The 21,377-nt window shown below is 36.1% G+C and overlaps 1 protein-coding gene across 4 annotated transcripts in view; it reads left to right on the plus strand.

Annotated features, from left to right (window-relative positions):
• LOC145981348 (uncharacterized) overlaps positions 1 to 15,250 on the plus strand; it is a 62,361-nt gene extending 47,111 nt beyond the window's left edge. For all 4 annotated transcript variants that reach the window (XM_083114576.1, XM_083114577.1, XM_083114578.1 and 1 more), the window contains 4 exons: positions 3,644 to 3,718; positions 6,198 to 6,260; positions 13,064 to 13,172; positions 14,822 to 15,250. In XM_083114576.1, the coding sequence (XP_082970702.1) occupies positions 3,644 to 3,718; positions 6,198 to 6,260; positions 13,064 to 13,172; positions 14,822 to 14,846 (272 nt within the window). In that variant the 3' untranslated portion in view covers positions 14,847 to 15,250. The remainder of the gene's footprint in view (positions 1 to 3,643; positions 3,719 to 6,197; positions 6,261 to 13,063; positions 13,173 to 14,821) is intronic.
• Positions 15,251 to 21,377: the final 6,127 nt, after the last annotated feature.

Genomic DNA, 21,377 nt, shown 5'->3' on the forward strand with positions numbered 1-21,377 from the left:
TGCATAATAATTTGTTGCAAAACATGATGCAATAAAAATAAACCAGAAATAGGCCACAAGTGGACCGGAAGTGGACCGGAAGTGGGCAGAAATGGGTAGAAATAGCCGAAAATAGACCGGAAGTGGACCGGAAGTGGGCAGAAATGGGTAGAAATGGCCGAAAATAGACCGAAAGTGGACCGAAAGTGGACCGGAAGTGGGCAGAAATAGGTAGAAATGGCCGAAAATAGACCGGAAGTGGACCGGAAGTGGGCAGAAATGGGTAGAAATAGCCGAAAATAGACCGGAAGTGGACCGGAAGTGGGCAGAAATAGCCGGAAATGGACCGGAAATAGACCGGAAATAAATATGTATGAATATGGGTGGGTGTGGGTGGGTGTGGGTGTGTATGTGGGTGAGGGTGGCCTAGTTTTAGGTGTGGCCAAAAAAAATATCAAGAGGGGCATATTTTTAACAAATTTATGGACAACAATCTCACAGAAGTGCCTTTTATAAGTGTAGGCAAATCAATCTGAGGGGTGTCATACTTTCCCGGGAAATTCTCGAGGGCATTTTTACAAAAATCTTGGATTAGACAGAGTTCCACACTTGAGCAAAAAGCTCATATGGGCATGTTGAGCTAGTTTTAAGTGTAGGCAAATCTGCCTGAGAGGGGTTCATACTTTCTCGTGCTGGTTATAGCATCAATTACACTAATATGCTATTATTTTCAAAAAGAAGAACGAAACCACGGAAACCTTCTACGGCATACGACAAGTTTCGTAACAATGAAATTGTCCCCCTCCCCTTTCTGGTTCGGTAGTCGCCCGATCTTGTCACTGAAGTTCCTGACTCGACTTCCGACCTGAGCATGAGTGATCTTTGTTTAACCAGTCACTAGAGCGAGTCAGCCATCACCTAACTTCTGTGAGTAACGCCTCATATTCTTTTCAGTCTAGGAATGGTTTATCAGCACAATATGATGACACTGTATTTATGGCCCACTCATCATTTTCGTGAATCTAGGTTTATGCAGTATTATGTCCAAGGAAACCAGTGATCCTTAATTCTTTCCTTCTTTCATTATTTTACCTATTCTTCAGTGCTTAAACGAGTTGATTGATTGATTGATTTGCCAATTTTGGCTAATTGCGAAGATGGGGATGAATGATGATATGATGAAATTAATGAATGGACAGTCACGAAGCGTGCCATGCTAATACCAGGAATCGAACCTGGAACCCCTGGCGTCGTCACGGAGGTCGGCTCTTTGTATGTTGTGATGAAGAACAGAAACATGGGAAATTATATAAACGGGAAAGTGATTATCTCAGAGCCCCAACTAGAAAGGAGGACGCTGAACTTAAATAGGATTGGAATAAATTTGCAGAACTCAACAAAACACATTTTTATTTAAAAATGTGTCAATTTCAATGGGTAACCTTATGCAAATGTTTTTATGAATCGAAAGAAAAACCGAAGTTACAGTCATTAGTTACAAGATTGCCGAATATGGCTACGTCACTCATGAAATGTATATTCCCCAAAACTATAAAGTTCTCCACGTCACTCACAAATTTCCAATTCCGATCTTATGGTAATTTATTTAATTATTTTCTAGGAGTTACGGCTCAAATTGGCAAATAAAAGTATTACACATACATAGAAACGTAAAAATCCAGGTGTAAGTATATTTTATGACTTTCGAACTTGAAGCGATCAAAGTTAGAATTGCGTGACGTTTGAAACACTGCATGTTAGGTTTCTCATTTAAGTGTAAAATGAACGCTTCGTAACGACCTTCCCACATCGCCGTAGAGTTAGGCAACACACATAACGCCATGTGGGCTAGCGAGCATTTCAGGATCTAGGTGAACTATTTTTCTTTTTTTCTTTTGTCGGTGGCTGTACATTCGTAACATTGCTGATGTATAGCGTGGCATGCAGCTCGTATGTTTTCGTTGAGATCATCAATTCAACATGGACGTGTGTTGTACACAACAGATTTAAGGTGCCCCCATAGATCGTTGTCCAGGTTTCCGTTTCTTTTGTTGTTGCCGACGGTGAAATGCATCACATATGTGCCTTACGGAGAGAACTGAGGCATGTAGAATCACAATTTCGGCTTTCTCTTGCATAGTGTACGTTTCTTCCCTAGCATCCATTTCATCTACATTCGTTTACCTGCCAGATATTATCAACACTTCAATTTTTCTGGCTTTCCCTATGAGATCGGTCTTTTGGGACACCCAGTATATACATATATAACTATTGTGCAGAGGCGTATTCTGGGCGCATGCGTCAATTGTGGGAAAGAATTATTACTTTCTTTCACTTCAGATCCAAGAAATGTAATATAAGCTTAGTTCAGCGCTCTCGTGTAAAATAAATACTTCTCCTATATGAAGAAATTAGAATGTAGAATTGCTCATTAATGTCGTCGCAGAGCAAGCTGTCCTATGTACCGCATCAGCGTAGGAAGATTTTAACGTGGGCAAGCGCTGCTCCCGTGCTTCTTCCCTCCCCTTTCCGCTTCTTCCCCTTCACAATGCGTGAATATCGTGTTGGCTGCATGCTGTGAGGTGACAGCTACAGAGAAGAGTATGCTTGTTGTTTCGTTCGACAAAGAGGTGGCAGCGATTGATTTTTTTTCCTTGGAAGTACAATGCAATTCACATTTAGTTTAAAGTTTGGTTTATTTTTATTTCTGGGCCTCTTTCAAAGTTCCACATGGTTTAATGCAGTATTTCCCGAAATATATTTTTTTAAAAATGACGAAAAAAAACACAGCGTCTGATGCAGGATTATTATTATTATTTGACTTTGTAAAGCTAAAGAATGAGTTGATTGCTCTCTATTCTTCCCCCGAGTTTGAAAATAAACCTGTACATGAACTAGTACTATATATGAACACGAACAATATTCATAACAATATGAGTGAAACTTACAAGTTGGCTACACTCATTTTGTCAATACCAGCTTCAACTGCATCAGTGTAACAATCTTTTTCAGCATTAAGAAGAATTAATAATTATATTAGAGCAACCCAATCGCAAGAAAGATTAAGTGTGCTTGGTATATTATCCATTGAAGAAGAGCTGCTTCTGAAAATTAAAGCATTGCCCTCATTTTACGAAGATGTTATAAGGGAATTTACCACTCAAAACAGAGGAGCAGAATTTACATTTAAATTATTTTAATTAAGTCTAGTCTTTTGTTCCTGAATATCTGATTATAATTTAGGCCTCTACTATAATGTTATTTACATAAGCCAAACAAACCTAAATTGTGAATCTCCAATGTAAATATAAACTGTTTATAAATATCAAGTGATTTTATAAAGACTTCCACATCAGACATCAAACCTGGTGAGTTTTGAACTTTATTATCCATATTTCATTACTTTATACGTTATGCAATATTTAGTAATGTTAATGTACAAATCGTCAACTATTGAATACGTATAATGCTATCACCCATTCCATAATATATATGTTTTTAAAAAAATTGTCTACAGCATGCCCTTTATGAAAACCCAGGATACGCCACTGCTATTGTGTGGGTGTACATTTCTTTAGTGTTCTATATTTGTATTATATTATTTATACACAGAAGGAAATCTCCATCCCATAAGTAGTATGAAGCATTTCAACAACAATTTCAGGTTCCACCCATACAAGTGGCCACAGAAACCGTTTAGCCAAACGTATGGAACAGAAAGATGAAGAACATAAGGAAGGTAATTATGCACATACCGTAATACATATGTACCTAGGTATATATATTGTTTGAAATAACATTTCCCATCATATAAACTTGCAGAAAACCTGGAGATTAAAAAGTTACGGAGATAGAGACAACGGTGAACCTTGTACACTTCTGTTCACAAAAAGTGGCACACTCGTTTGAGTTGCATGATGGCTTCAAACCGCACTAGTTCGGAAAATGTATTATAATTTTAACAGAGAGCGATATGAAGCAACATGCGCAAGATGAGTGTACCTTAACTCTTCTTACAATGTGATTAGAATGAGTAACATTGTTCGCAGCAGAGTATATTTCTGCCAGAAGGATATTCCTTCCGCAGGACGCCATGCGGAAAATTTCTATAAACAAAACGCTGAGCCTGCGCTTTCGTCTAGAGCGTCCCATACGTCTGTAAAATAACTGGTTTCACCAGCTTCACCAGGCCAGTTACTTTCGTCGATTCGTTCGTTTTGTTAAGACTTTCGGAACGTATCCATAGCTCTTATCCACTCTCTTTCCTCCGTTTTCTTTCTTTTTGATTTAATTATACACTTCTTCATCTTTATATACTTCCTCCTCTTTTCAATTTTTAGAGTTTGCATTGAAGAGTTCCCAGTGTTATTTTGTTGTCGTCGTATTCGTATTAAATTCTGATGTAGATTGAACTTTTGCGAACCAGCTACTGCCCCTGTGGCTGGTAATCCTAGCAACAAGGGTGTTCGGGGAGGGAACCTCACAACTTCCTTACAATGCTGGATTTTTTCTGTTGAGGTTGTCTCCCTTAGTCTTTGAAGATCTCTCTTTCCATAAGAGCGGATTGTCTATTCCGCCTGTTGCGCCTTGCCGAAAGACTCTTTCTACCCTACATCTACAGAATGGGGTCCATGTCAGATACTGTTAGTCGGGCCAGCTGAACGTTGGTTTTTGGACGCTCTTCTCCCTTTCTCAACCCGGCTTGGAACAAGCAATGACATTGTTAAGCCCGAATCAACGGAACTGGAATTCCAGTAGGATTGCCCTAGTTGTCGCTAGACTGGCTACCCATTTGCTAGTTTTCGCCTCACATGATACTTGTTTCCGTACTTGTCGGTAGACTCTTGTTCCCATAAGACATTGCGCAGAGCAGACAATCTGTAAAGATTGACGATCAATTTGAAGAATTTTGTAGGAGAATTACTGCTTTGTGCTTTTACTAAAAATTAAGAAAGAAAAGTATATACTAGAGATTTGCTCAAAAAACATATGGTAATCAATGTGTACCGAAAAAGCTTTATTTGTTAATACTCGGGTATGCATGTTCATAAATGAGATTCGCAGGATTCATTCACAAATTTAAAGAAAATCAAACATTTAATTTAATACACTTCTAATAATAAGGATTTTCATTTTCGGCTAATCATATTTGTCACGTACACATCTCATCACTTCGCAAAATATACCTAAATATTAATGAACTGAACACGAATGCACTGCACGTCATTTCCTTCCTTTTTGCATTGAGAAACTATCAAAAATATACAACACTCGGAAACCACAGAGAAAAACTCCCCTTTGTAAACTCACAGATTATCTTCACATGGGCAAACTTTACTCTGATTGGCTGTTCAACAGAATCCAGACGAGGAAAGCCAGTAGCAGAACATGACCTATTCCTCCAAACCAGTCAAGCAGCCAGCCAGGCAGCCCTCACACCCGGGCAGGTAGCCAGTTCAGCTCCAACTAACTGGATATCCAGTTCCGTGTGATTCGGCCTTTAGTGTGAAAAACTGAATGTTAGACAATTGGAAGTGAAGGATTGTAGATGAAAATTACCTTTGCTCATTACATATGTGTTTACATTACGTTTAACATTTCACTCTTATATTTTAACAAACTTCAACTTAATTATTGTATTTTTGAAGTGCACAGAAGACTAACTAATATTTTCTGATATTATTTCTTTATTCCTTACATCATAAAAAGAACAATGTTACAGTTATTGGGTTCAAACGTAAATAATTACAGTTACCGTTACTAGGATTGATTGGATTGAATTGAATTGGTATTTTAAGTCCACTTTGTATACAGTAAGGCTAATCGGGACTGGACCTAGAGTTTAAAGTGAGATCCGAACCACTATGTGCCTCCATCGCGTATCGAACACCCTTACTAGGAAAAACACTGTTACTTGTAAATATAATGCAATTAACTCGTTTCATATTAATTTGAAAATCAAGAAAAAGGAAAGAAACCATTTCTTGCTACTTAGTGAATTCACTCTACTTTTTATTGATCATTAACCATCTTGATTAGGAAGAAATTACTATAAACAGTAAAAAAGTATATATAGCTCCACAACCTTTATTTTTCAAATTAAGCTATTTTAACAAATTTAATATTCACACAAAAATACAGATTTTTGTAAAATATGTGTGTATTTGTATGTGTCTCTGTCAAATACAAATAAAATTTATATAAACCTTATTTTGTAGGAGAACATACACGGCAATTGCAAGTAATTGACCTCGAGGATCTGAAAAAACTTTCGGGTGAAAGTAAGTATTATTGTCAGTGAATTATATTATATGTTAATAATTAACATATTTAAATGCAGCATGCTCTCCATTGTGTTCGGGATAACGCACATAAGTAGAGCTCGATTTTTATGTCGTATCAAAGTACAAAATATGTACATAAATATGTATTATCAAAAGAATATGTATCTAAATATGTACTATCATAGACTATGTAATATTTATAACAGTCGAGTATTCAAACAATTTGAAGAACTCTGCTAGTTTTTTTTATTTTATTTGAACATATTCAACATAATTTTAAGGACATAAGTTGTTCAAATTAAAATTTTTGTCAAATTTATAAACTCCAGAATGTGCAGCAACGTGTACATATTTATGAAATTTCCCACTGAATTTAGGCAAAGAGAGTTCTTTGTAACTTTCGAAAAAATTGTAAAGAAAGGCGTCAACATAAAGAAAAATCGAATGAAAATACATAGCTACTTTTGTACTTTTTGTACAAGGGAACTTAGTGTGTAACTCGCCACGTAGAGGAAAGTAGCTTTCTTGTCCGCAAATGCCAAGTTTCTAGGTGCTTTGTCTAAAGCTGAAAGTGAAACGAAAATATATAACAAGAAGGGGTGTGAGAGAAACTCCAGCATTTTCGATAAATAACAGTTTTGTTATTTTTTTTTGTCTTCAGCCTGTCTTGGGTAGTCCATTTTAGGTGACCGTAAGCACTATGTATCTCATTGATTAGAAAATATACATCACATGAGCTACACATTTTCTACATCATGTTTCACAGATCAAAAATATAGGAAGAAGGATCAAGATAGAAAAAAATTACCGAAATATGTTGTTTCATGTAAATATAAGAAATACCTAATTCCTGGCAAATATGAAAAATATGTAACATAGAACTGATGCAAAAACATATCAGTTATATAATTCGTTGGCATTTTTATGTTCAACGTTTGTATCCAGAAAGGAATAGAATATGTAATTCCATACAAAGTCGAGCTCTACACATAAGTAACAAACCTGGGATTTTATTTTGCTCTAATAATAATAATAATAATAATAATAATAATAATAATAATAATAATAATAATAATAATAATTATAATATAATTATAATTTTCTATTGTGCATGTGTAAAGATTATAAACAATTATGATCCAACATGTTTATCATGTCCGTAATGGTTCCTATTAAAATAAACATAAAACAACTGTCTATTGTAAAATTACATTATTTGTCTTCAGTGCTGTTCTCGAAAATCCTAGATTTAATCTGTGCAATGTTATTCTTTATGTATATGAATTCTATAGGAGGACACACTTTTACACACGATATTGTTCTCCTTATTTACAGTATGATCGTAATTGCAAGTATAAGTTGTCAAAAATATGTTTCACTTTTTATTCACAGTAAGGCTAATCGAAACTGATTCAATAGTATAAAGCTGAATTCGAACAGCTATGTGCTTACACCAGGTATCAAACCCGGATCCTTCGATTACAAGGCTACGACGTTCGCTCTACGCCGTCGGGAGGTCCAAACATTTTATTATATCAGATATATGATATACAGGGTGGCTCAAAAAGTCATTTAACACCACCGGTACAAGGCCACTGCAGTGCGCAACATGGAATTGGTGATGACCAATCGTTATCAGGCAAAGGGAGGGGAAACCACATTGACGCCACCCGCACTGTCGGCGGCCATCTTGATGTCCGCCATCTTGAATTTAACTTCAGAATATTAAATAGGAAGGGGGTAATATGACATATCAAAACAGGCTAGAATTTTACGAGAAATGCAATGGTGAAGGTTTTTTCGACGTATCTTTAACCAATAAAAAGGTATGACTCAATTATTGTACCAATTTGCTCCTTTTCGAGGTGTTAGAAAAATGCCTTAAAATTTATTTAGCGCATCGGTAACGCATCGAGATCAAAGTGACGTCCAGGGAGAGATGTTCGCATGCCATTGCACAAGATTTTAATCGGATACATCCATGAAGAGCTGCTCATTATGAATGGTTGTCGCGAACAATTACCAGTGTGACGCTTCCAATAAATGAAATATCCTTCACAGTGACAAGGCTAATGTTTATGTTCATAAGGAAGTTCATATACAGAATACTTGATGCTTTTTATCTGATAACCCATTTTCGACAGATCAAAGCTGAAAGGTTAGTGTTGGTAAGTTAATGGTGTGGCGTGATGTGTGGAACATGATTGGTTAGTCAATTTTCCATCAACGGAACCTTAAATGCTTAGGGCTACTTGGATATGGTAAATAAACAGGTTTTTTCATCCTTGCTTATGGAAGAAGGTACTTTTTACAGAGTTTTTTTTCAATAGGGAGGAACACCAGAACACTATGGGAACTTTGTGAAGCAGTTTCTGTCCAAAGTTAGTTATCAGATGACAAGGGCCGCATATTCTGTTTATGAACTTCCTTATGAACATAAACATTAGCCTTGTCACTGTGAAGGAATTTTAATTCAATGGAACCGTCACACTGTATATTGTTCGCAACAACCATTCATAATGCGCAGCTCTTCACGGATGTATCCGATCAAAATCTTGTGCAATGGTATGCTAACTTCTCTCCCTAGACGTTACTTCAATCTCGATGCGTTACCGATGCGCTAAACAAATTTTAAGGCATTTTTCTAACACCTCGAAAAGGAGCAAATTGATACAAGAATTCAATCATAACGTTTTACTGGTTAAAGATACGTCAAAAAAACCTTCACCATTACATTTCTCATGAAATTCTAGCATGATTTGATATATCATATTACTCCCATCCTACTTAATATTCTGAAGTTGAATTCAAGATGGCGGACATCAAGATGGCCGCCGACCGTGCGGGTGGCGTCAATGTGGTTACCTTTGCCTGGCAACGATTGATCATCACCATTTCCACGTTGCGCGTTGCAGTAGCCTTGTACCGAAGGCGATAAGTGACTTTTTGAGCCACCCTGTATATGTACACTAAATTGTTGGTATTATCCTAACTTATGCATATAGTTACAGAGACTTTTTCTTTATGTCAGCGGGGATCTTTAAGTTAAGTGTATCAATTATTATTACTAGGATCTACCTGAGGATGGTGGATTTAGCGGGAGGTGCATAAGGATATGTGCCCCTCCCAAGATTGTTGATAAATATAAAAAAATGTTCGAGCAATTCCTTTCCAGATAGTAACAAGTAAAGTAAGAATCAGCACAAATACATCATTGGAGACTAGAATTGTTAGACACTTTTAAATAAATCGAAACAAGGGAAATCATAATAGAGTCCTGTTATAACCCATATAGCCTTGCAATAATGTTAACTGTTTAAATAATGAATGATTTCAAAAAAGCATATGATTCAGTCAAAAGAGATAAACTATATAATATATTAGTAGAGTTTGGAATACCTAAGAAGCTTGTTAGTATGATAAAAGTATGCACCAGTGAAACAGAAAGTAAAATTCGTGTGGGTATTAATATGTCTGACAAATTTACAATTCATGATGGGTTAAAACAAGGAGATGCATTATCTCCATTGCTCTTTAATTTTGCCTTAGAATATGCTGTCAGGAAGGTAAAAGAAACTAAAGAAGGACTAAAATTAAATGGTGTGACTCAGTTGTTAGCATATGCAGATGATGTAGACTTACTGGTGGATGATGTGAATACAATTAAGAATAATGCTAAAATATTTTTCAAAACTGCTAAAGAGATAGGTTTGGAAGTTAACAAAGAGAAAACTAAATATATGCTTACAGGCCGAAACCAAGTGTTAGGTAATAATCAAAATCTAATTATTGATAACAACTCGTTTGAACCAGTTTCCAAATTCAAATACTTAGGAGTAATTTTAACAAATGAAAATTATATTAAAGAGGAAATAAAAAGTAGGCTGAATTCAGGAAATGCATGTTACTTCTCTCTTCATAAACTTTTGTCTTCTCGTTTAATATCTAAGAAACTAAAAGTTAAAATATACAAAACAGTAATTTTGCCTGTAGTATTATATGGATGTGAAACTTGGTCCCTTACATTGAAAGAGGAACATAAATTGAGAGTATTTGAAAATAATATCCTTAGGAAAATATTTGGATCTAAAAGGGATGAGGAGACAGGTGAGTGGAGAAGGTTACATAATTTAGAACTACATAATTTGTATTCATGTCCAGATATTATTCGAATAATTAAATCAAGAAGACTTAGGTGGGCAGGCCATGTGGCACGAATGGGAGATGAAAGAGGAGTTTGCAGGATTCTTGTTGGGAAACCTGATGGTAAGAGACCTGTAGGAAGGCCAAGACGAAGATGGAGGGACAACGTTGAGATGGACCTAAAGGAAATCGGTAGGGATGGAAAAGAGTACATAGATCTTGCTCAAGATAGGGAAAGATGGAAGGCCTGTGTTGCTGCAGCCATGAACCTTCGGGTTTAAGAAGGCTAGAGAGTTAGTTAGTTAGTTAGTTAGTTAGTTAGTTTAAATAATGAAACAATTCTATGACAAATGTTTTCGGTGTTTGTGACAGATTTTTTCAGAAGTAATGAATTCTGAAGCGTATCTCTCTATTTCTCTAGTAATTATACAAATAAAGTAGATCTACTTACGTTCATAAAAATGACTTTTGTACATCTATATTCAAAGAATACTTGTTTGTTTTCTGGTAAAGGTACATTTGTGCAGTGTGTTGAAAGATCTAGTGCCGATCCTTTTTTCTCACCACAAATTGGACCTAGAACGAACCCTTATAATTGTGTTCATGTGAATATAACATGTACTATTTAAGATATCTAAAAAAGTATGCATATTACATTTCCAATGTTGCATCTGGTAGGTTTGCAACATATTATGTTCTCATCCCAGGGATAAATTCTGAATCAGCCAATGGGAAGATACAAGGGCAGTCTTAACTACAGTGAATTTATATAAATATGTAACTTGACGGAAGTGTAAATGAAAACTACGTTTTCAAAACTAAAAAGGGCAAGTTGTTATGACAAGAAATATATTTCTTTCAGTTGGTAAATTTTCTATATTCTTGTTTAAATTGGATGTTCCTTTTGCAACCTATGAGTGAAACTGTAAACAAATATTCATCAATTCAATATTTAATTTGAGATACAATAAAGGTTTCTTCCATCTTCGCACTTATTCTGTATGGCATTTACAAATCAATTGGTACTTCATAACGAACACAACTATTACTCGCGTGTTATAGGAATGAATTTAATTCTACAGAACTTTGTAACAACATATATAGGAGTGTTTCACCTACGTCACAAACTGTTGCAGGCCAGTGGTTGTAAGCATTAGGAATTCAAGCGAGCAGGCGGAAGGTACTAACACAGACATTCGTGATTTAAAACGAACGAGCTGTTCATGGAAATGTAACGAACTCTACGTGGTTGATATTTCCTTGCAAACAACATATATTATTGGCCACAAACATGGCGGCTGTGTGCATCCTGACGTCACATGAGACCCACCTGTAATCACAAGGAACTACAAGGAATAATGATTATTTTCACATCAGAGATAAAGGACTTAATTGTTTTTAACTGTTTGGAACTACCCATTGATTGTTCAAGAATGACAATATGGAGATTCTTTAGATACTTAATGTTCATGTACGTACAATGTAAACGTAAATCCACCAATCGTACTTAAATATAGCGAAGTAAAAATGCTTTATTTTTTGAAGTGTGTCATTTTCAGCCTCCATTCAAAATTAAATGATATACTACATTCGAATTTTTGGGCAGCTTCATAAATGTTAATTACCTTTTAAAACATTTGCTTATTTTATGCTTGTTTTTAAAATTATTCTAAGACATCAAGATGTCGTACTGCTACTTTGGTTCCAAATTTAATTCTTTTACAAGTTGAAATAAAAAATATTGTTATTAATTAATGCAGACACGCTTCTGGCAATAGGCCTCCTCATTTCATAGTGGCAACGTAATCAAGGGGTCCCGGGTTCGATTCCAGATGGAGGAACATAAGGATCGGATTCCACCTTAAACTTTAGCTTCAGTCCCAATTGTCATATATGTGTAGAAAATCGGACTAAGACAAAACTTAAACAAAGCTAATGACAACTAAATTTGTAGACATTTTTCATACAATTGACTTTAAAATACTTGAATAGGACTCCAAATTCCATTTATTTGATCAAGTACATAAATAGGAAAGTCAGACATCTTCCAGATATTGATCGTAGTATAGTATTATGTGTTATATAATATTGGATATAGGTTTCTGGTAGATTTCAAAATTCATTTGATTTTTAAATTTTATTTATCCAAAAATCCTACATTTAGTCAAACCATCTTCATGAAATTTTAAGTCAAATTTATTTTATTCATCCGTCTATAGACCATTCCGAATCAAAATTTGGGAAATTTTACAGATTCATAGACTCCGAAATTCTTTAATTTTACTCTAAATTTCGCTTTTGTATCCCAGTTGTATTAAAAGATAAGTAAGTCTTGTTGTGTAAATTCCACATTGTGCAAAGTGTGATTTAAAATGTCATGAGAAAATCAAAATAACTAATATAGTTATTTTGTATTTGTAGTAAGTATGGTTCAGAAATCCCCGTAAAAAATTTATGATCTTTAAGATGTTTGCTGAATATAGGTTGGATCCGGGACTATATGTCTTTCAAAGATTGCTATGTAAAAATTCCATGTTTAATTTAGATTATAAGTTAAGAAGTAATATTCCTTTTCCTTTAAGGCATTTGTTTTACAAATGTGAATGCATGTTACCATCGTTGCCTACCTTTTCATTCATATCTGATTTTTATTCCAGCCTACGTCTTAGTCAAATCCAAATGTGGACGTGATGGATGTCAAACAAGTCGGCCAAGTTCTTTCCGTGAATTTGTCAAGAAAATGTCACCCTTTAAAAAATTTATGAGGTATTTTAAGCATCAGTTAATTATATAATTATCTAAGGCATCTGAATCCAATATGGCCTACCTAAGGTTTGCGATTGTTTCTACTGGTGTAGAAAGTGAGAAAGGTGAAACTAATTGCAAGATTCAAAAGAGGGAACATTTCTGGACGTTTACTGAAATTGGAAGCCAATTACAAATAATAATTTTCCCCCAGGAAAGAGTTTATTAAAAAGTGAATATGAACCAAATATGGCCTAGTCATATATTTTGTTCTTTCACATTAAAATGTGCAACAGAACTTGTAACGGAAGTACAACTATGTTGTTTTTATAGGTAGATGAGTGTATTGATACACTTACATTTCATTTACATAATGACATGTGAGATTTGCACAAATAAATAACATTGTTTACAAACCAATAATAAAGGGAGTGACGTCACAATTTGTTACCAGAAGACCATGGATTACATATCACAGTCTGGCCAAATCAAAGGTCATATATCATCATTTGTGAGTTCCACACATTCTACGTGTACATAAGAGTAACAAGTCACGTGTGCGCATGCCTTTCACGACATATTCCTATGTAGGCCATATTGAGTCTACCTTCCATAGTGTTATTTTTTCGTTCGTTATAAACAGGAGTGTAGATTAAAGTCTATACTATGTACGTTGTTTTAAAGTACATATTATGAGCTATCATAATATGTAATAGAGATATAAACACCTACAACGTGGAAGATGCAGAAAGTAATAACTTCCATATGCAATATTAGATCACATACAATACAATCACGAGATCCAGCTATTTCGCTTCTTTGTCTTCAAATTACTGCACTGTAGATACAGCCAACAGGTTCAATCATGTCATTCGGACAGTCTAAATACATTCTAACGTAATTTGTTGAATTAAGCATGTAACTACTTCGGAACAGCAAATAGGCCATATTGGGTACTAGGCCACATTAGTTTCAGGTACCTTATATTGTAGTTTTTATAAAGTAATTTGTTATAATTAAGTACATTCCAATATTATTATCGGTGATACAACCCCTGTATATTAAACATGCAAGTGAAGGTATTAGTTGGGCAACAGCACCCCCTTATTTTGCTCTGTGCGCGAACCGGCCATTCCTGTTATTATATTTGTTCGTTACAACCAACACCTACGTCCTTTTACTGTTTGCTGACTGATTAAGGAAGTAAAAAATGGAGACAAACTTTGAGGTAATAGATAAAAATGCCATCACTTGCTGCTGGTCAACCTTTTCAGCTCGATTAGGCGAGACGTGGATTATGTGTTACAGAAATTCACATCCAATCAGGTGAAACATGATTATGGGAAACGGGAAGAAATTCAGTGATTTATAACACATACGGCAAAAAAGTGCATATCAGTACATAAAGTATATCTCAAAGTTTGCGTTCGTAAAAGACTGAACTTCTTGGTCGTTGGATTGGACGTGCTTCTCGACATGACTTTCCTATTCTTCTGTGACCCTTACGCTCACCCTATGCAATTTTTCGTGTGGGGAAACCAGTCACACGCCTTACCGACTAGACCACATGCATATATGTATGTATATAAATGTTGTATGTGTAACATATATTACACTTTCTTTATAAGAGTTACTAATTATTGTGATTTAAATTCATTATTTACTTTCAGCTATATCAAGAAATTCTTTGGATAACAGACTTCACTGAAGATAAAGGAAGTAAATTATGAGAATATTATAAGCTTGACTGTATATTATTTTTACTAAGTCTCTTTATTTGTAATTTACATTGCGAACAGTTTTGACATTTAAATTTCACTTATCAAGTTTGGCATTATTGTTATCAATTTCAATTTTGATTTGGTTTAATAGAAATTGAATCTTTTGAAAAACATTTTTTTCTAAATTTACTTAATTTGTTAATATGAGTACAGTATAATATGAACTATAACATTTCCTTCATTTGCAATATCTACTCCAGTAGTAATGAATTCGCAACACTCTTATTTCGTTAACCGATGTAAAAGTATTTTTATGTTAGGAATATGTAAAACGTGATAGAAAAAATAATTTATAATTATATTTCCTAAAGGAGAAAAGTGTTTTTATTAGGGCTGAGCCGATACCACGGGAATCGGTATCGGTAAGTATCGGTTGATATTTTTGCACTGATACTAGCTAATACCATTGTCTTTGAGTGCCTAGAAGCGAGGCCAAAACCAAAATTTGTTCCCTTTCAAAGATTCCTTCAAATTTTCCAAGTTACCTTTGGGTTTCGAAAAGAAATACAAGAAAAGAAATATAGTTGTGCATTTGTTCAATGGACCTGTACTCAAGTTCGTTGCAACAGAGCATCGTTTTTGGTGGGTTAATTTATACAGCATCCCTCGTCAGATATGCATACGTATAAAATGTAATAATAATAATTACACACACACACACACACACTCACACACACATATACAGGATGTATAATAAGTTCTAGCGCAATATGCCACAGTTGAAAGTACACGATAATAGAAGCCAAAGAGTCTCAGTAAACATGGGTCTGCTAACGAGCCGTTTTCGAGATAATTGCGAATTATGTGGTACATGCATGATGGAGCACCGACACATTTTCCTGCTACTGTGAGACAACATCTAACACGCAGATATGATCAAAGATGGATAGGCCGACGCGGGCTTGCACCGTGGCCTCCAAGATCACAGGATCTAAATCGTTTGGAATTTGTGTCTGGGGTCACCTCAAAAGCGTAGTGTACAACACTCCCATTGAAGATCTGGAACAGATAATTGTACATGCTTGTGACCAATTCCGAAATGAACCGGAGGGTGTTCGATAGAATTCGAAAATCAATGCGTAGCCGCGTACAGTATTGTATCCAGATGCAAGAACGACACTTTGAACACCTCCTTTAATAGGTACGAGTGTACAGTAATGGATATTTCCAGTTTGACATGAAAAACGATTTAAATCCATTCATTTTACGGATAATGAGATGTGCAAAATATCTCGGCGATATTTGTTTTTTTTCTTGAGAAACGCGCCTTCAAACACTGCTGAAATTCACCCCCTACGTCACTTATTTGAAAACGTCGCCTGATTGGCCTGACGTCATCACTTAGAAATGCGTACAGGCAGGGCTTCTGCTCGTCCCGTCTACTTAGCATGGGCTGTGAAAGCGACAGCAAAGTCATTTGTTACTGTGTAAAACAAGCGTCTTATAACTTCCAGTTCAAAAATGTGTGCTCCATTTCTTGGAGATGAATTATGCCTTAACAGTATAGCAGTATTTACTATAATACAGTCACTCGGTAGTGGGTTCTCCCATTAAACTGACAAAGCAATACTGGTAAGTAACAGAAAATGGCTGAACACGTGAACAGCCTTGTTCATTGCCAATACATCGGTTCTGACTGACAAGAAATTATTGTTACAAGAATGGCTTTTCTGGAATTACAATTATTTTCATCATAATGCTTTCCTCACAAATTTTAAAATAACAACATGTTTACAACATTCGGGTTGACACGTCAAAAAAAAGAAAGGTACGCGGAGTTTTTAAATTTCCTGCAGTAAAGGATAATTTTCTTCAGTTAATATATATATTACAAATGTATGTATTTATCCTACTTTTCCGTTACTTTGTCTAACCGCAACGATGAGAACGCATGGGTAATTTAGCATGTATCTTCTCTAACGTTACATTTCTTGCCACTTTTGGATATTCGCGACAATGAAGATGAATGGCTACAAGCAGTATTCGAAGTCGGGGTTGCAGGAGAACAAAGCCCCCCCCCCCCTCACACACACACACACACCAACACCACCACCAACAACAACCAGCACAATTTAAGTGCCTACGAGACGAGACTTTGGTCTGTTCCTTCTCGTTTCGAGAATATTTTCTCGTTCCTTCTTCTACGAGATGAGACGGGAAATGTCATATCTCGTGAGCAGTACTAACGTTAACTTTAACATATAAGCATCCCCACTAGCTGTCCCCACCACCTCTTGCAAATGAGTCATGAATTTTGTGTGTAATAATTACGTCAGTTCATTTGTGGTAAATCTGAATCAAATTCAAATTCTTGTTCAGCCACCTAACCCATGTTATAGAGTACATTTCAATTTGCATTCCTTATATGTGCTTACAGTATTAGCCAGAGGCGTATATTCGGGGCTATCTAGGCTACCTGCGAAGCCCAGACTGAGTGAATAAAATACACAAAAAATATCTATCAGAAAATGTGCAAAAAATTGTTCATTTCAATAAGAAGATGATCTTGATTTCCTAGAGGAGTTGGAAACATTGATCGCTTTCTCTGAATTCGCGAGACGGCTGTCCCTAGGGCCGGCGGGCAACTCTACGGGGGTCACCGTGGTCAAGCTTGACAGGGCCCCGATCAATGTTGCAAACCAATTTTTCCCAGCATGTAATTTTCCCAGGATCGGGGAATTGTGGAGCCAAACTATTAGTAGTACCAGGCCAGTTGAGCGCCCGAAAATGGAGTTCTGGGCAGAAAATGGAGCTCGTCAGTGTTGTCAACTTGGCGTAGCCTTTCATACTGTATATTTTGAGGGGCTTACAGCTTTTTACGCTGTTGTTAACCTCACTGGGCCCCTTGGCATACGGTGTTATCAACTTATGTTGCCGAGTTATGTTACTCTTTCACACTCTAATCTAAACTAACATCGTACTCTATTACGACCCTATCTAACCTAAGTAGATGGCATCTTACGACCTGAACTACGTTACCCTGGCAACTCATGTTACCCTAGCAATCGGTGTGTTGCCAACCCAACCAATGGATGGCATGTAGAGCTGGTGCATCGATTTTGCGCAAATAAATGGTTCTCGTGGGTCTTGTGTTACGGTGCTCAGTGATGACGTAGTGTTCCAACTCGCGCGCATAAAAATAACCATGCCTATAAACTTGTTCGGGTTCAAAAAGCAGAGTGTCATGGAAGCGCCGAGTCAGGCTGCAAATGTTCTATGTTGCGTATTCTAGCTTCTTGCAGTCTCCTACACTGTAAAAAAAATACATTTCTTGTACACTTTTGGTACACTTTCTTGCATATAATAAGCACAAGATGTGTACTGAAGGTGTTGAAAAAGTGTACTTAAAGTGTTCTAGATGTGTGCGACCCGATACGACGAAATTTTGTACACTTGTTGCACAATTTGGGGACACATTCAAAGTTGTGTGAACTTCTTCAACGCTTTCTGTACACTTTTGTTTAAAGTAAGTCTGTACACTTCTTGTATACTTTGTAGCACATGATTTCATTTTGTGTTGTTGGTCATATCGATTGTTATTTTATACTTTTTTGACAAATGAATATCTTATGAACATAAATCAATTTCATTATATAAAGCAGTAACACACTTGAAAGCAAGCAACATTAAACAATAACAAAATATAACTATTTTTTTTTTCCTGGAACGCATTGAAATCGCATTGCATCATGAAACTATCAATACTTTTTTGTTTAATGTACGAATTTGATAATTGGATAAATCTAATTAAAATTGAAGAAGGAGCAAGTTGAATGTTCCGAGGAAATTAATAGATTTTCTTAAATAGAACTATTCATCTTTAAAGCACACCAAAACTGATCATTAACTTCGGGGGGCTGGTTGTTTCTGGAAACTTGTCATCATCATTATTATGTATATTATGTAACGCCACTTACTTCGCCTTACGGAATCGGGACGATGAGGAATTAAGAATAAATTAAAATTGCGGGAGTAACCGGAACAAACAATTTAGTCTGTGAAACAGTCTGTGCGTACTCAACGACCATTGGGTCTGTATGTTTTTGTGTGACTATAGAAAAGAAATTTGCAGTATTAAAAAGAAGAACCAACCACAGAAGAAAAGAAGCAGTGAGTATCATTTTATTTTACTCTGGAATGTAATGACTTGTTTGTTTTAATGTACTGAATAGTAACTAAATTTTGGTGTAATTTCAAAATAAAATATTGATATAAGAAAAGCACATGTATGACAGTGTCTATTGCAACTTGAGGTTGCTTAACGACAATAAAACATTCTATTCTAATATCTTTATGAAAAGTTTCAGAACGTATAGTTTCTTAGCAGCCATGGAACTATTTTCGCAAGAGTCACTACGCGATTTTCTTGCTACAAAATTGCAAAATTTAGGAACAAATCAGATATTTTTATTTGTTTTTGGTTGCAGATAATGTTACTTTGGAATGGTGAAAAAATAAAATGGAAGATGGTAAAGGACACAAAAATATGAAACTACCAAATTTATATTGCCAAAATTCAAACCATTTGGTTTTCATTTCCTTTGGCGGGGATAAAAACATCCTTGGCAGGGATAACATAAAAAAAAAAATGTTGTAAACGGGTTTAATCACGGCATCCAGGCCCGTAGCTAGAAGGGGACAGGAGGGCAACTACCCCCCCCCCCTGAGACCCTGCTCTGCCACCCCCCCATGTGAAAAAGCAAGAAAATGTTTTTCGCAATAACAATTACGAATTAGAAGAATGAGTTAAGATTGAATGAAGGAGAAAGTTACGGAAACAATTTATGCATGGACGAAGCTTGTTGCTTCGAACTAATGGGAAAAGTTTAACCTTTACTGAAAAGCAAGCTTTGGTGTCCGTGACTTGACCATGTGTAGCGAAACTTCCAAATGTTTGGAATGCCAGGATCTTTTGGGTCAAACTGAAGGCATCCTGTAACTTGAACCCACTGGCAACCCCCCAACCAAGGTCCGTTGACCTGTGTTTGCCGCTCGCTTTGGGGAAAGTTTGCCCCCAACCATTTGCACATCTGGTTCCGACGCTTGACGAGAGCCGTTGTTGAGGAAGAGAAAGATACGCATTCTTCTTTGCACATTGATGTGTTACGGATATCTTAATGTGTTAGAGAAACTTGGAGATATTTTCTTCAGAAACGAGTTGCAAGGTAAGTTTGAGTTTATTTACCTCATCTAAAATTAAGTAAAACTCTGTCATGTCACGTCAGAATGACTTTTCAATTCATAGTGGCATGATGGGGCCTCGACCGAAAGGAAGTAATTCATGTTATTCAGATTTGAAAATGCTCACATATACATTAGTATATACTAGACAGTGGCGAGCCCAAAGAAGGTTGGTGGGGGGTTATACCCCCCTTTGGCCCAGTATTCCTAAAAAAGGAACATCAAATGCAGGAAAAGATGGCAAAATGAGGGCTGACTACTAAAAAATGTATACCTAAACCCCTCCTTGGGCACGCCACTGTTTGCCGATACCGATACCATGACCGATAGCCACCGATACCCATGCCTATACTTGTATATTCCAGTACAAAGTAACAAAGGCTAGTTACAGAGTCATACTAACTCGTCACATCACTGGGCACGTATCTAGAAATATATAATTGGGGAGCCAGTCCGAGCCAAGTGTCTCAGAAATACAGCCTATTAATAGAGGTGTTTCTATTTAATACGTTAATAATTATTTGTAACATGCAAAATAATTAATTAGTACTTAATTTATCCGTTGCGTATGGAGTATTGTTGTATGCAACGACAGGCTAAGAAACGGAGGAAAGACAACGTTTATACTTATTTTGTTCTTTCTATATCTTGACTAAAAAATATTGTTATTACATAAATAGTAAAATGACGCTATCAAATCAGAGATAAAACAGCAAATATTTATCGTCTGGCTTACGTGTAGTAAAGACCGCTAATATTTGAGTAATAACAACAGTCATGGCAAGGAAATTTATGTCAAAGAAGTAAAAAAATTGAAATTTATTGAATAACAAAAAGAATGATGAGTAGTTGTGCTTGGCCGCTTGACCAACTTCAAGTGGGTCTCAGTGTTGCCAACTCACCCCAAAAAATTTCACCATACGATATTTTACAGGCGATGCTAACCTTCAAATAGGAGTTGGCAACACTGACTAGTTGCTTCACAAACCTTTTGATTTTTAAACATTTTGACATATGACATTTCAGAGGCGAGGCTAACCTACAAATAGGAGTTGACAGCGTAGCCTTCTAAGATGATAAGTATGCAGTAAAATGAAGAAGAATTAATGACGCTAACTGGCAATAGTGGTGGTGGTGCATTGTTAATGCCCCCCTCTCTCCTCTCTCTTCCCCCCTCTATTTTTTCTAGCATACTGATCTATTGCATGCTAACCAAACCTCTTAAGCAATATTGGGAGGCAGGGGCTCTTGTAACGCCAAGGGT

Source organism: Lepisma saccharinum, chromosome 29 (assembly GCF_977018435.1).
Source record: "Lepisma saccharinum chromosome 29, izLepSacc3.1, whole genome shotgun sequence".
Classification (NCBI taxonomy): Eukaryota; Metazoa; Arthropoda; class Insecta; order Zygentoma; family Lepismatidae; genus Lepisma; species Lepisma saccharinum.